Genomic DNA, 16,579 nt, shown 5'->3' on the forward strand with positions numbered 1-16,579 from the left:
CTTCACTTGTTGGTAACAATTGCAAATATTTTGTATTCAACTTCATTCTAAAGTTATCAGCGGTCTAGACAGATAGAATCAAGATGTTTTGGTCAGAAAGCATCTTAACGATGTACTTTGTCTGCTCTAAGAGTAGTCTGCATCACCAAAGGTTTTTAACAGCAACGTTACTAACGAAGGCTCTGGGAAACAGCTCGGCTACTAAAGATTCATCGTAAGTGGAAGGTTCTAACGATCTTAACGCGACGAAGGCTCTGGGAAACAGCTCGGCTACTAAAGATTCATCGTAAGTGGAAGGTTCTAACGATCTTAACGCGACGAAGGCTCTGGGAAACGAGGCCCTGTACAGTTGTGTGTCTGAGGCACGGTTAGGGGAGTTTTCCTGTAGTAGGTTAAGGGAGTTTTCCTGTAGTAGGTTAGGGGAGTTTTCCTGTGGTAGGTTAAGGGATTTTTCCTGTAGTAGGTTAGGGGAGTTTTCCTGTGGTAGGTTAGGGGAGTCTTCCTGTAGTGGGTTAGGGGAGTTTTCCTGTGGTGGGTTAGGGGAGTTTTCCTGTGGTGGGTTAGGGGAGTTTTCCTGTGGTGGGTTAGGGGAGTTTTCCTGTGGTGGGTTAGGGGAGTTTTCCTGTAGTCTCTCTCCCTCTCGCTCTCTCGTTCTCTCTCTCTCTCTCTCTCTGGGTCTCGGTTGGTCAATAGGGGATTTTAGCAGTTTGCTGCTAAGCTCACTCTCCCCTCGTGGTTGTGAACTCATGGCTGCTGGGTTTAAGCGATAGCCTAGTCTACAAAGGGCCTGTGACAGCCGGCTAGCTGGGTTAAAGTGATAGCCTAGTCTACAAAGGGCCTGTGACAGCCGGCTAGCTGGGTTAAAGTGATAGCCTAGTCTACAAAGGGCCTGTGACAGCCGGCTAGCTGGGTTAAAGTGATAGCCTAGTCTACAAAGGGCCTGTGACAGCCGGCTAGCTGGGTTAAAGCGATAGCCTAGTCTACAAAGGGCCTGTGGCTCCCTCTCCACACACACACACACGTCAGTCTTTAAGACTTTACACCAGCGTTTCCCAAACTTGGTCCTGTGGACCCCAAGGGGTGCACATTTAATTTATTTATTTTTGTCCGAGCACTAACCAGCTGATTAGAATAATCAACCAATCACCAAGCTTTTTGATTATATGAATCAACTGTGTACTTCCTGGGGTAGTCACCTGGAATGCATTTCGATTAACAGGTGTGCCTTGTTTCTTTCCTGCGTTTGAGCCAATCAGTTGTGTTGTGACAAGGTAGGGGTGGTATACAGAAGATGGCCCTATTTGGTAAAAGACCAAGTCCATATTATGGCAAGAAACGACAGTCCATTACTTTAAGACATGAAGGTCAGTCAATCCGTAAAACTTTAAGAACTTTGAAAGCTTTTCAAGTGCAGCTGCAAAAACCATCAAGCGCTATGATGAAACTTCCTGTCAAGAGGACACCTCTCCTCCTCCTTCCTGTTAAAAACCACCTCTCCTCTCCCACCTGTTAAAGACTGCCTCCCCTCTTCTACCTCCTAAAGACCAGCTCTCCTTTCCTACCTGTTAAAGACCACCTCTCCTCTCCTACCTGTTAAAGACCACCTCTCCTCTCCTACCTCCTAAAGACCACCTCTCCTCCTCCTACCTGTTAAAGACCACCTCCCCTCCTCCTACCTGTTAAAGACCACCTCTCCTCCTCCTACCTGTTAAAGACCACCTCCCCTCCTCCTACCTGTTAAAGACCACCTCCCCCTCCTCCCCCTACCTGTTAAAGACCACCTCTCCTCCTCCTACCTGTTAAAGACCGCCTCCCCTCTCCTACCTCCTAAAGACCACCTCTCCTCCTCCTACCTGTTAAAGACCGCCTCCCCTCTCCTACCTCCTAAAGACCACCTCCCCTCCTCCTACCTGTTAAAGACCGCCTCCCCTCCTCCTACCTCCTAAAGACCACCTCCCCTCCTCCTACCTCCTAAAGACCACCTCCCCTCCTCCCACCTGTTAAAGACCGCCTCCCCTCCTCCTACCTCCTAAAGACCACCTCCCCTCTCCTACCTGTTAAAGACCACCTCCCTACCTCCTACCTGTTAAAGACCACCTCCCCTCCTCCTACCAGTTAAAGACCACCTCCCCTCCTCCTACCTGTTAAAGACCACCTCCCCTCCTCCTACCTGTTAAAGACCACCTCTCCTCCTCCTACCTGTTAATGACCGCCTCCCCTCTCCTACCTCCTAAAGACCGCCTCCCCTTCTCCTACCTGTTAAAGACCGCCTCCCCTCTCCTACCTCCTAAAGACCACCTCTCCTCCTCCTTCCTGTTAAAAACCACCTCTCCTCTCCCACCTGTTAAAGACCGCCTCCCCTCTTCTACCTCCTAAAGACCACCTCTCCTTTCCTACCTGTTAAAGACCACCTCTCCTCTCCTACCTGTTAAAGACCACCTCTCCTCTCCTACCTGTTAAAGACCACCTCTCCTCTCCTACCTCCTAAAGACCACCTCTCCTCTCCTACCTCCTAAAGACCACCTCTCCTCCTCCTACCTGTTAAAGACCACCTCTCCTCCTCCTACCTGTTAAAGACCACCTCTCCTCTCCTACCTGTTAAAGACCACCTCTCCTTTCCTACCTGTTAAAGACCACCTCTCCTCTCCTACCTGTTAAAGACCACCTCTCCTCCTCCTACCTGTTAAAGACCACCTCTCCTCTCCTACCTGTTAAAGACCACCTCTCCTCCTCCTACCTGTTAAAGACCACCTCTCCTCCTCCTACCTGTTAAAGACCACCTCTCCTCCTCCTACCTGTTAAAGACCGCCTCCCCTCCTCCACCTGTTAAAGACCACCTCCCCTCCTCCTACCTGTTAAAGACCACCTCCCCCCTCCTACCTGTTAAAGACCACCTCCCTCCTCCTACCTCCTAAAGACCACCTCCCCTCCTCCTACCTGTTAAAGACCACCTCCCCTCCTCCTACCTGTTAAAGACCACCTCCCCTCCTCCTACCTGTTAAAGACCACCTCCCTCCTCCTACCTGTTAAAGACCACCTCCCCTCCTCCTACCTGTTAAAGACCACCTCCCCTCCTCCTACCTGTTAAAGACCACCCCCCTCCTCCTACCTGTTAAAGACCACCTCCCTCCTCCTACCTGTTAAAGACCACCTCCCCTCCTCCTACCTGTTAAAGACCACCTCTCCTCCTCCTACCTGTTAAAGACCACCTCCCCTCTCCTACCTGTTAAAGACCGCCTCCCCTCCTCCTACCTCCTAAAGACCACCTCCCCTCTCCTACCTCCTAAAGACCACCTCCCTCCTCCTACCTGTTAAAGACCGCCTCCCCTCTCCTACCTCCTAAAGACCACCTCCCCTCTCCTACCTCCTAAAGACCTCCTAAAGACCACCTCCCCTCTCTCCTACCTGTTAAAGACCACCTCCCCTCTCCTACCTGTTAAAGACCACCTCCCCTCTCCTACCTGTTAAAGACCACCTCCCCTCCTACCTGTTAAAGACCACCTCCCCTCTCCTACCTGTTAAAGACCACCTCCCCTCCTCCTACCTGTTAAAGACCACCTCTCCTCCTCCTACCTGTTAAAGACCACCTCCCCCTCCTACCTGTTAAAGACCACCTCTCCTCCTCCTACCTGTTAAAGACCACCTCCCCTCTCCTACCTGTTAAAGACCACCTCTCCTCCTCCTACCTGTTAAAGACCACCTCTCCTCTCCCACCTGTTAAAGACCGCCTCCCTCTCCTACCTCCTAAAGACCACCTCTCCTCCTCCTACCTGTTAAAGACCACCTCTTCTCTCCTACCTGTTAAAGACCACCTCTCCTCCTCCTACCTGTTAAAGACCACCTCTCCTCTCCTACCTGTTAAAGACCACCTCTCCTCTCCTACCTGTTAAAGACCACCTCTCCTCTCCTACCTCCTAAAGACCACCTCTCCTCTCCTACCTCCTAAAGACCACCTCTCCTCCTCCTACCTGTTAAAGACCACCTCTCCTCCTCCTACCTGTTAAAGACCACCTCTCCTCCTCCTACCTGTTAAAGACCACCTCTCCTCTCCTACCTGTTAAAGACCACCTCTCCTCCTCCTACCTGTTAAAGACCACCTCTCCTCTCCTACCTGTTAAAGACCACCTCTCCTCCTCCTACCTGTTAAAGACCGCCTCCCCTCTCCTACCTGTTAAAGACCACCTCTCCTCCTCCTACCTGTTAAAGACCACCTCTCCTCTCCTACCTGTTAAAGACCACCTCTCCTCCTCCTACCTGTTAAAGACCACCTCCCCTCCTCCTACCTGTTAAAGACCACCTCTCCTCCTCCTACCTGTTAAAGACCGCCTCCCTCCTCCTACCTGTTAAAGACCACCTCCCTCCTCCTACCTGTTAAAGACCACCTCTCCTCCTCCTACCTGTTAAAGACCTCCCTCTCCTCCTCCTACCTGTTAAAGACCACCTCCTCCTCCTCCTACCTGTTAAAGACCACCTCTCCTCCTCCTACCTGTTAAAGACCACCTCCCTCCTCCTACCTGTTAAAGACCACCTCCCCTCTCCTACCTCCTAAAGACCACCTCTCCTCCTCCTACCTGTTAAAGACCACCTCCTCCTACCTCCTAAAGACCACCTCCCCTCCTCCTACCTGTTAAAGACCAGCATCCCCTCTCCTACCTGTTAAAGACCACCTCTCCTCCTCCTACTTTTTTAAAGATTTTTATTCCACCTTTATTTAACCAGGTAGGCTAGTTAAAGAACAACCTCTCATTTGCACCTGTTAAAGACCTGGCCCTCCTAGCCTGTGAAAGACAACCAGAGTTACACACGGAATAAACAATTAACCTCCTAACCAGTAAAAGACCAGGGGGAGTCTCCTCCTACCTGTTAAAGACCATCTCCTCTCCTACCTAATTAAAGACAGATTAACACTGGAGTGATAAATGATCAGATGGTCTCCTACCTGTTAGAGATATTCCCCTCCTCAAAAGAGCCTGTTAAAGACCACAGTATGGGGATCCTACCTGAAAATGGACCTCCCCTCTCCTCCTACCAATAGTTAAAGACCACCTCCCCTCGGTCCTACCTGCTCAGATAGCCTGTTTGAAGTTGGTGAGGGAGATACCTCCTCCGAAAGACCAATTCGTCCTCCAGTCACAGGCAGCCCCCTACCTGTTAAAGACCAGGCGGCCAAATGAGGTGTTGGCTTTAGGGATGATCAGTGAGATACACCTGCTGGACCTGCTAAAGACCACCTGTTGCCTCCTACCTGTGAAAGACCGCCTCCCCTTCCTACCTCCATAAAGACTTCCTAGATGACCTGGAGCCAGTGGGTCCCACCTGTTAAAGACCGCCTGAGGGCCAGCCGACTAAAGAGCCTACCTCTCCCAGTGGTGGGTTAAAGGGGCTTTAGTGACAAAACGGATCCACCTGTAAAGACCATCCCCTTTGCTGAGCAGAGTGTTGGAACCATTTTTAAAGACCACCTCTCCTCTCCTACCTGTTAAGTCAGTTTTACCTAGGGTAAGCTCTCCTCCTCCTACCTGTTAAAGACCACCTTTGTTCCTACCTCCTAAAGACCGACTCTTGATTTGACCTATGAGTCTGGAAAGAGAGTTTGCAGTCTAGCCAGACACCTCCCTACTTAAAGATGTCCCATATCCTACCTCCTAAAACCACCTCCAGGGTCCTGACCTGCTAAAGACCACCTCTGCCTCTCCTACCGGTTAAAGACCACATTTCCTTTCCTACCTGTTAAAGACCAGTTGGAGGCCACGGAAGGAGTGTTCCTACCTGGTTAAAGACCACCTTGTTTGGAGGTTGGATAGCACCTGTTATAAGACCACCTCTCCTCTCCTACCTCAGGGACCAATCCGCTCCGCAGCAAGACCACCTCTCCTTCTATATACAGAGAAACCTCCGAGAAAGACCACCTCTCCTCCTCCCCTGTTAAAGACCACCTCCTCCTCCTACCTGTTAAAGACCACCTCTCCTCCTCCTACCTGTTAAAGACCACCTCTCCTCTCCTACCTGTTAAAGACCACCTCTCCTCTCTCCTACCTGTTAAAGACCACCTCTCCCTCTCCTACCTCCTAAAGACCACCTCTCCTCCTCCTACCTGTTAAAGACCACCTCTCCTCTCCTACCTCCTAAAGACCACCTCTCCTCCTCCTACCTGTTAAAGACCACCTCTCCCCTCCTACCTGTTAAAGACCACCTCTCCTCCTCCTACCTGTTAAAGACCACCTCCCCTCCTCCTACCTGTTAAAGACCACCTCCCTCCTCCTACCTGTTAAAGACCACCTCCCTCCTCCTACCTGTTAAAGACCACCTCCCCTCCTCCTACCTGTTAAAGACCACCTCCCCTCCTCCTACCTGTTAAAGACCACCTCCCCTCCTCCTACCTGTTAAAGACCACCTTTCCTCCTCCTACCTGTTAAAGACCACCTCTCCTCTCCTACCTCCTAAAGACCGCCTCTTCTCTCCTACCTGTTAAAGACCGCCTCCCCTCTCCTACCTGTTAAAGACCACCTCTCCTCCTCCTACCTGTTAAAGACCGCCTCCCCTCTCCTACTTGTTAGATACCACCCTCTCCTCCTCCTGCCCATAGGGCTCTGGTCAAAAGTAGTGCATTTTGTAGGGAATAGTGTGGCATTTGGAACTTGGCCAACATGTCTCCAGCTACATCAGTGCTTCCATAAATGCTAATGCTAACTGTTGCATGTCAGTGACTTTGAAATGCTAACTGTTGCATGTCAGTGACTTTGAAATGCTAACGGTCGGTCTGTAAGGCTTCTATAATATGTAAAGACAGGATCAGAGAGGGCATGGAGGCCGCCCCCCGTCTCTCCCTCTGCGTGTGGCAGTTAGCATGTCCTCTCCCCTCCCGAGGCTGCTCATGTCCGTGTTCAGTGTTGGGTAAAGAGCAGCAAGGTCATATTTCCCCGACACACTGATTGGTTTTGGATCATTACATGTGTACTATTTGAAGCTACAGTAAAATGAGATGAATGTGCTTTCCATACAACCTTCACCGTGTGTGTGTGTGCGCCCCTGTCTTTGTGGGTGTGCGTGTGCCCCTGTCTTTGTGTGTGTGCGTGTGTGTGTGTGTGTGTGCGCCTGTCTTTGTGTGTGTGTGTGTGTGCACCTGTCTTTGTGTGTGTGCGTGCACCTGTTTTGTGTGTGTGTGTGTGTGTGCGCCTGTCTTTGTGTGTGTGTGTGTGTGCGTGCGCCTATCTTTGTGTGTGTGCGTGCGCCTGTTTTTGTGTGTGTGCGTGCGCCTGTCTTTGTGTGTGTGCGTGCGCCTATCTTTGTGTGTGTGCGTGTGCGTGCGCCTATCTTTGTGTGTGTGTGTGTGCGTGCACCTATCTTTGTGCGTGTGCGTGCACCTGTCTTTGTTTGTGCGTGTGCGTGCGCCTATCTTTGTGTGTGTGTGTGTGCGTGCGCCTGTCTTTGTGTGTGTGTGTGTGCGTGCGCCTATCTTTGTGTGTGTGCGTGTGCGTGCGCCTATCTTTGTGTGTGTGCGTGCGCCTATCTTTGTGTGTGTGTGTGTGTGCGTGCGCCTGTCTTTGTGTGTGTGTGCGTGCACCTGTCTTTGTGTGTGTGTGTGCGCCTGTCTTTTGTGTGTGTGTGTGCGTGCGCCTGTCTTTGTGTGTGTGTGTGTGTGCACCTGTCTTGTGTGTGTGTGTGTGTGTGTGTGCGTGCGCCTATCTTTGTGTGTGTGCGTGTGCGTGCGCCTATCTTTGTGTGTGTGCGTGCGCCTATCTTTGTGTGTGTGTGTGTGCGTGCGCCTGTCTTTGTGTGTGTGCGTGCGCCTGTCTTTGTGTGTGCGTGTGCGTGCGCCTATCTTTGTGTGTGTGCGTGCGCCTGTCTTTGTGTGTGTGCGTGTGCGTGCGCCTATCTGTGTGTGCGTGCGCCTATCTTTGTGTGTGTGCGTGCGCCTATCTTTGTGCGTGTGCGTGCACCTATCTTTGTGCGTGTGCGTGCACCTGTCTTTGTGTGTGTGTGTGTGTGTGCACCTGTCTTTGTGTGTGTGCGCCAACATGTCTCCAGCTACATCAGTGCTTCCATAAATGCATGCCTATCTTTGTGTGTGTGCGTGCGCCTATCTTTGTGTGTGTGTGTGTGTGTGCACCTGTCTGTGTGTGTGTGCACCTGTCTGTGTGTGTGTGTGTGTGTGTGCACCTGTCTTTGTGTGTGTGTGTGTGTGTGTGCACCTGTCTTTGTGTGTGTGTGTGTGTGTGCACCTGTCTTTGTGTGTGTGTGTGTGCGTGCACCTATCTTTGTGTGTGTGTGTGTGCGTGCGCCTATCTTTGTGCGTGTGTGTGCGCCTGTCTTTGTGTGTGTGCGCCTGTCTTTGTGTGTGTGCGTGTGTGTGTGCGTGCGCCTGTCTTTGTGTGCGTGTGTGTGTGTGTGTGTGTGTGTGTGTGCGCCTGTCTTTTGTGTGTGTGTGCGCCTGTCTTTGTGTGTGTGTGTGTGTGCGCCTGTCTGTGTGTGTGTGTGCCTGTCTTTGTGTGTGTGTGCGCCTGTCTTTGTGTGTGTGTGTGTGTGCGCCTGTCTTTTGTGTGTGTGTGCGCCTGTCTTTGTGTGTGTGTGTGTGTGTGTGTGTGTGCGCCTGTCTTTTGTGTGTGTGTGTGTGTGTGTGTGTGTGTGTGTGTGTGCGCCTGTCTTTGTGTGTGTGTGTGTGTGTGCGTGCGCCTGTCTGTGTGTGTGTGTGTGTGTGTGCGCCTGTCTTTGTGTGTGTGTGTGTGTGTGTGTGTGTGTGTGTGTGTGCGCCTGTCTTTTGTGTGTGTGTGTGTGTGTGCGTGCGCCTGTCTTTGTGTGTGTGTGTGTGTGTGTGTGTGTGTGCGCCTGTCTTTGTGTGTGTGTGTGTGTGTGTGTGTGTGTGTGTGTGTGTGTGTGCGCCTGTCTTTTGTTGTGTGTGTGTGTGTGTGTGCGTGCGCCTGTCTTTGTGTGTGTGTGTGTGTGTGTGTGTGTGCGCCTGTCTTTGTGTGTGTGTGTGTGTGTGTGTGTGTGTGTGTGTGTGTGTGTGTGCGTGCGCCTGTCTTTGTGTGTGTGTGTGTGTGTGTGTGCCTGTCTTTGTGTGTGTGTGTGTGTGTGTGTGTGTGTGTGTGTGTGTGTGTGTGTGTGTGTGTGTGTGTGTGTGTGTGTGTGCGTGCGCCTGTCTTTGTGTGCATGTGAGCCCTTTATAATTAATATTTTTCCAAGCAGAATCAATTCGTCTACCTTTGATTAAAACATTCAGATAAACCTCTTGATATTTCTGCTTACAAAGAGACCTGAAATAGAATTGGAATCATTCATTTGTATCTTTGTGAAGTAGAAACTAGCTGGAAGTAGAAAATGGGAATGTTCAGATTATGTAGGAGAGTAGAGTTGGCTACTAGCTGGTAACCCTATGTTACAGCCTGACCCCTGGCTGATTAACTGGTAACCCTGGGTTACAGCCTGACCCCTGGTCTACCCTGGTCTGTGTTACATCCTGACCCCTGGTCTACCCTGGTCTGTGTTACATCCTGACCCCTGGTCTACCCTGGTCTGTGTTACATCCTGACCCCTGGTCTACCCTGGTCTGTGTTACATCCTGACCCCTGGTCTGTGTTACATCCTGACCCCTGGTCTACCCTGGTCTGTGTTACATCCTGACCCCTGGTCTATCTGGTCTGTGTTACATCCTGACCCCCTGGTCTGTGTTACATCCTGACCCCTGGTCTGTGTTACATCCTGACCCCCTGGTCTGTGTTACATCCTGACCCCCTGGTCTGTGTTACATCCTGACCCCCTGGTCTGTGTTACATCCTGACCCCCTGGTCTGTGTTACATCCTGACCCCCTGGTCTGTGTTACATCCTGACCCCCTGGTCTGTGTTACATCCTGACCCCCTGGTCTGTGTTACATCCTGACCCCCTGGTCTGTGTTACATCCTGACCCCCTGGTCTGTGTTACATCCTGACCCCTGGTCTGTGTTACATCCTGACCCCCTGGTCTGTGTTACATCCTGACCCCCTGGTCTGTGTTACATCCTGACCCCCTGGTCTGTGTTACATCCTGACCCCCTGGTCTGTGTTACATCCTGACCCCCTGGTCTGTGTTACATCCTGACCCCCTGGTCTGTGTTACATCCTGACCCCTGGTCTATCTGGTCTGTGTTACATCCTGACCCCCTGGTCTGTGTTACATCCTGACCCCTGGTCTGTGTTACATCCTGACCCCTGGTCTACCTGGTCTGTGTTACATCCTGACCCCTGGTCTGTGTTACATCCTGACCCCCTGGTCTGTGTTACATCCTGACCCCTGGTCTACCTGGTCTGTGTTACATCCTGACCCCTGGTCTGTGTTACATCCTGACCCCTGGTCTATCTGGTCTGTGTTACATCCTGACCCCCTGGTCTGTGTTACATCCTGACCCCTGGTCTATCTGGTCTGTGTTACATCCTGACCCCTGGTCTACCTGGTCTGTGTTACATCCTGACCCCCTGGTCTGTGTTACATCCTGACCCCCTGGTCTGTGTTACATCCTGACCCCCTGGTCTGTGTTACATCCTGACCCCCTGGTCTGTGTTACATCCTGACCCCTGGTCTGTGTTACATCCTGACCCCTGGTCTGTGTTACATCCTGACCCCTGGTCTACCTGGTCTGTGTTACATCCTGACCCCTGGTCTATCTGGTCTGTGTTACATCCTGACCCCTGGTCTATCTGGTCTGTGTTACATCCTGACCCCTGGTCTATCTGGTCTGTGTTACATCCTGACCCCTGGTCTATCTGGTCTGTGTTACATCCTGACCCCTGGTCTATCTGGTCTGTGTTACATCCTGACCCCTGGTCTATCTGGTCTGTGTTACATCCTGACCCCTGGTCTGTGTTACATCCTGACCCCTGGTCTATCTGGTCTGTGTTACATCCTGACCCCCTGGTCTGTGTTACATCCTGACCCCTGGTCTGTGTTACATCCTGACCCCTGGTCTATCTGGTCTGTGTTACATCCTGACCCCCTGGTCTATCTGGTCTGTGTTACATCCTGACCCCTGGTCCTGGTCTGTGTTACATCCTGACCCCTGGTCTGGTCTGTGTTACATCCTGACCCCTGGTCTGTGTTACATCCTGACCCCTGGTCTGTGTTACATCCTGACCCCTGGTCTGTGTTACATCCTGACCCCTGGTCTATCTGGTCTGTGTTACATCCTGACCCCCTGGTCTGTGTTACATCCTGACCCCTGGTCTGTGTTACATCCTGACCCCTGGTCTATCTGGTCTGTGTTACATCCTGACCCCTGGTCTGTGTTACCTCCTGACCCCTGGTCTATCTGGTCTGTGTTACATCCTGACCCCCTGGTCTACCTGGTCTGTGTTACATCCTGACCCCTGGTCTGTGTTACATCCTGACCCCTGGTCTGTGTTACATCCTACCCCTGGACCCCTGTTACATCTACCCCTGGTCTGTGTTACCTCCTGACCCCTGGTCTATCTGGTCTGTGTTACATCCTGACCCCTGGTCTGTGTTACCTCCTGACCCCTGGTCTACCTGGTCTGTGTTACATCCTGACCCCTGGTCTACCTGGTCTGTGTTACATCCTGACCCCCTGGTCTGTGTTACATCCTGACCCCCCCTGGTCTGTGTTACATCCTGACCCCTGGTCTGTGTTACATCCTGACCCCTGGTCTGTGTTACATCCTGACCCCCTGGTCTGTGTTACATCCTGACCCCTGGTCTGTGTTACATCCTGACCCCTGGTCTACCTGGTCTGTGTTACATCCTGACCCCTGGTCTACCTGGTCTGTGTTACATCCTGACCCCTGGTCTACATCTGGTCTGTGTTACATCCTGACCCCTGGTCTATCTGGTCTGTGTTACATCCTGACCCCTGGTCTATCTGGTCTGTGTTACCTCCTGACCCCTGGTCTATCTGGTCTGTGTTACCTCCTGACCCCCTGGTCTGTGTTACCTCCTGACCCCTGGTCTACCTGGTCTGTGTTACCTCCTGACCCCTGGTCTGTGTTACATCCTGACCCCTGGTCTGTGTTACATCCTGACCCCTGGTCTGTGTTACATCCTGACCCCTGGTCTGTGTTACATCCTGACCCCTGGTCTGTGTTACATCCTGACCCCCTGGTCTGTGTTACATCCTGACCCCCCCTGGTCTGTGTTACATCCTGACCCCTGGTCTGTGTTACATCCTGACCCCCTGGTCTGTGTTACATCCTGACCCCTGGTCTGTGTTACATCCTGACCCCCTGGTCTGTGTTACATCCTGACCCCCTGGTCTGTGTTACATCCTGACCCCCTGGTCTGTGTTACATCCTGACCCCCTGGTCTGTGTTACCTCCTGACCCCCTGGTCTGTGTTACATCCTGACCCCCTGGTCTGTGTTACATCCTGACCCCCTGGTCTACCTGGTCTGGTCCCCATTCACACACACAATACACCGGAGTTGCGTCGGCCGAGGAGGCCCTGAATAGGGTCATGTCATTTGGCCACATTGAGAAATGAGAGGAAGGGGGGTACGGGAGTGTGTGTGTGAGAGAGAGAGAGAGAGAGAGGTTCACACACATCCGTCAACTTGTGCGGTAACTGGACAACATAGTTAGGCAGGGGTAACTGCATAAGATTTAGTTTGGTGGGGTGCAGGGGGAGTGGTACTGTGTGTGTGTGTGTGTGTGTGTGTGTGTGTGTGTGTGTGTGTGTGTGTGTGTGTGAGACCAATAGTAAACAGCCTTATGACACTGCCTCTCCACTTTTAAATGGAACAATATAATATAATAATATAATAATATAATAATATAATAATATAATAATATAATATAATAATATAATAATATAATATAATAATATAATAATATAATAATATAATATAATAATATAATAATATAATATAATAATATAATAATATAATAATATAATAATATAATAATATAATATAATATAATAATATAATAATATAATAATTTCCCCTTAAAGCTTCTCTGTTTCTGCTGTTTGCTTTTGAAAGGCAACATTGTTCTGCATCCTAAATAGCACCCATAGTGCACTATGTAGGGAATAGGGTCCCATACGACTCTGGTCTAAAGTAGTGCACTATGTAGGGAATAGGGTTCCATAGGGCTCTGGTCTAAAGTAGTGCACTATGTAGGGAATAGGGTCCCATACGACTCTGGTCTAAAGTAGTGCACTATGTAGGGAATAGGGTTCCATAGGACTCTGGTCTAAAGTAGTGCACTATGTAGGGAATAGGGTTCCATAGGACTCTGGTCTAAAGTAGTGCACTATATAGGGAATAGGGTGCTATTTGGGACCGGACCCTTGTCCTGCATCGAACAAATTACTTAATCCTATTACTCACATTCCAATTGAATCTGACTGGAGGAAAGAGGCTTTTCAGAGGGCTAACAGCTCCTATATAATACATTGAGACTGATGCTAACTCCTCCTATATAATACATTGAGACTGATGCTAACTCCTCCTATATAATACATTGAGACTGATGCTAACTCCTCCTATATAATACACTGAGACCGATGCTAACTCCTATATAATACACTGAGACTGATGCTAACTCCTATATAATACACTGAGACTGATGCTAACTCCTATATAATACACTGAGACTGATGCTAACTCCTCCTATATAATACACTGAGACTGATGCTAACTCCTCCTATATAATACACTGAGACTGATGCTAACAGCTCCTATATAATACACTGAGACTGATGCTAACAGCTCCTATATAATACACTGAGACTGATGCTAACAGCTCCTATATAATACACTGAGACTGATGCTAACAGCTCCTATATAATACACTGAGACTGATGCTAACTCCTCCTATATAATACACTGAGACTGATGCTAACAGCTCCTATATAATACACTGAGACTGATGCTAACTCCTATATAATACACTGAGACTGATGCTAACTCCTCCTATATAATACACTGAGACTGATGCTAACTCCTCCTATATAATACACTGAGACTGATGCTAACTCCTATATAATACACTGAGACTGATGCTAACTCCTATATAATACACTGAGACTGATGCTAACTCCTATATAATACACTGAGACTGATGCTAACTCCTCCTATATAATACACTGAGACTGATGCTAACTCTTCCTATATAATACACTGAGACTGATACTAACTCCTCCTATATAATACACTGAGACTGATGCTAACTCCTATATAATACACTGAGACTGATGCTAACTCCTATATAATACACTGAGACTGATGCTAACAGCTCCTATATAATACACTGAGACTGATGCTAACAGCTCCTATATAATACACTGAGACTGATGCTACAGCTCCTATATAATACACTGAGACTGATGCCAACAGCTCCTATATAATACACTGAGACTGATGCCAACTCCTCCTATATAATACACTGAGACTGATGCTAACAGCTCCTATATAATACACTGAGACTGATGCTAACTCCTCCTATATAATACACTGAGACTGATGCTAACTCCTATATAATACACTGAGACTGATGCTAACAGCTCCTATATAATACACTGAGACTGATGCTAACAGCTCCTATATAATACACTGAGACTGATACTAACTCCTCCTATATAATACACTGAGACTGATGCCAATTCCTCCTATATAATACACTGAGACTGATGCTAACAGCTCCTATATAATACACTGAGACTGATGCTAACAGCTCCTATATAATACACTGAGACTGATGCTAACTCCTCCTATATAATACACTGAGACTGATGCTAACTCCTATATAATACACTGAGACTGATACTAACTCCTCCTATATAATACACTGAGACTGATGCTAACTCCTCCTATATAATACACTGAGACTGATGCTAACAGCTCCTATATAATACACTGAGACTGATGCTAACTCCTCCTATATAATACACTGAGACTGATACTAACTCCTCCTATATAATACACTGAGACTGATGCTAACAGCTCCTATATAATACACTGAGACTGATGCTAACTCCTCCTATATAATACACTGAGACTGATGCTAACTCCTATATAATACACTGAGACTGATGCTAACAGCTCCTATATAATACACTGAGACTGATGCCAACTCCTCCTATATAATACACTGAGACTGATGCTAACTCCTCCTATATAATACACTGAGACTGATGCTAACAGCTCCTATATAATACACTGAGACTGATGCTAACTCCTATATAATACACTGAGACTGATGCTAACTCCTATATAATACACTGAGACTGATGCTAACTCCTATATAATACACTGAGACTGATGCTAACTCCTATATAATACACTGAGACTGATGCTAACTCCTATATAATACACTGAGACTGATGCTAACTCCTATATAATACACTGAGACTGATGCTAACTCCTATATAATACACTGAGACTGATACTAACTCCTCCTATATAATACACTGAGACTGATGCTAACTCCTCCTATATAATACACTGAGACTGATGCTAACTCCTATATAATACACTGAGACTGATGCTAACTCCTATATAATACACTGAGACTGATGCTAACTCCTATATAATACACTGAGACTGATGCCAACTCCTCCTATATAATAAGTAACCTAACTCTCTGCTGCAGCAGTCTAACACTGCCCCCCCCCCAAACACGGCCCTGTGCCCCCCGGTGACAATGTTTTGTTTTCTGTCCTTTCACTACACCGCTGATTCAAATAAAATAAAATAAACTCATTGTCAAGCTCTGGTTATTTGAGTCAGCTGTGTAGTGTTAGGACAAATAAACAGAACAGACTAGGGTTGGCAAACCCTCTGTCGAAGCTGCTGCTGGATGTGAATACAATACTTGAAGTTTCTGTCTGCCTGTCTGTCTCTGCCTGTCTATCTGTCTCTGCCTGCCTGTCTGTCTCTGCCTGTCTATCTGTCTCTGTCTGCCTGTCTATCTGTCTCTATCTGTCTCTGTCTGCCTGTCTGTCTGTCTCTGTCTGTCTCTGTCTGCTTGTCTATCTGTCTCTGTCTGCCTGTCTGTGTATCTGTCTGTGTATCTGTCTCTGTCTGCCTGTCTATCTGTCTCTGTCTGCCTATCTGTGTATCTGTCTCTGTCTGCTTGTCTGTGTATCTGTCTCTCTCTGTCTGCCTGTCTATCTGTCTCTGTCTGCCTGTCTATCTGTCTCTGTCTGCCTGTCTGTGTATGTGTTTTTCACCCTGTCGGCCTGTCTTATCATCCTCTTAACTGTCTCTCTCTCTCTGCGTTTCAGATTGTGTATATATGGAGAGCCGCAGGCCCAACACTCCCTACTTCATATGTAGCATTCAGGATTTTAAACTGGTGAGTACTAGCCTTTTCCTTTTTAGTGAACCTTTATTTAACTAAGCAAGTCCATTATGAACACATTCTTATTTTACAATGACGTCCTACCCCGGCCAAATCCCCACCGTAACCCGGACGACGCTGGGCCAATTGTGCGCCACCCTATGAGACTCCAGATTACGGCCGGTTGCGATACAGCCCGGGATCGAACCAGGGTGCCTGTAGTGAAGCCCCGAGCACTGAGATGCAGTTCCTTAGACTGCTGCACCACTTGGGGTTATTCTGTCCTAAAGCATGAAACACACTGAGATGGT

General features: G+C 48.9%; 1 protein-coding gene across 1 annotated transcript in view; it reads left to right on the forward strand.

Moving 5' to 3' along the window:
• Positions 1–16,579, forward strand: part of LOC112221367 (arginine-glutamic acid dipeptide repeats protein) — a 277,707-nt gene that overhangs the window by 90,140 nt on the left and 170,988 nt on the right. The window contains 1 exon segment of the mRNA XM_042304282.1: positions 16,213–16,283. Coding sequence (XP_042160216.1) covers positions 16,213–16,283 — 71 coding nt within the window.

Source organism: Oncorhynchus tshawytscha, linkage group LG22, assembly GCF_018296145.1.
Source record: "Oncorhynchus tshawytscha isolate Ot180627B linkage group LG22, Otsh_v2.0, whole genome shotgun sequence".
Lineage (NCBI taxonomy): Eukaryota > Metazoa > Chordata > Actinopteri > Salmoniformes > Salmonidae > Oncorhynchus > Oncorhynchus tshawytscha.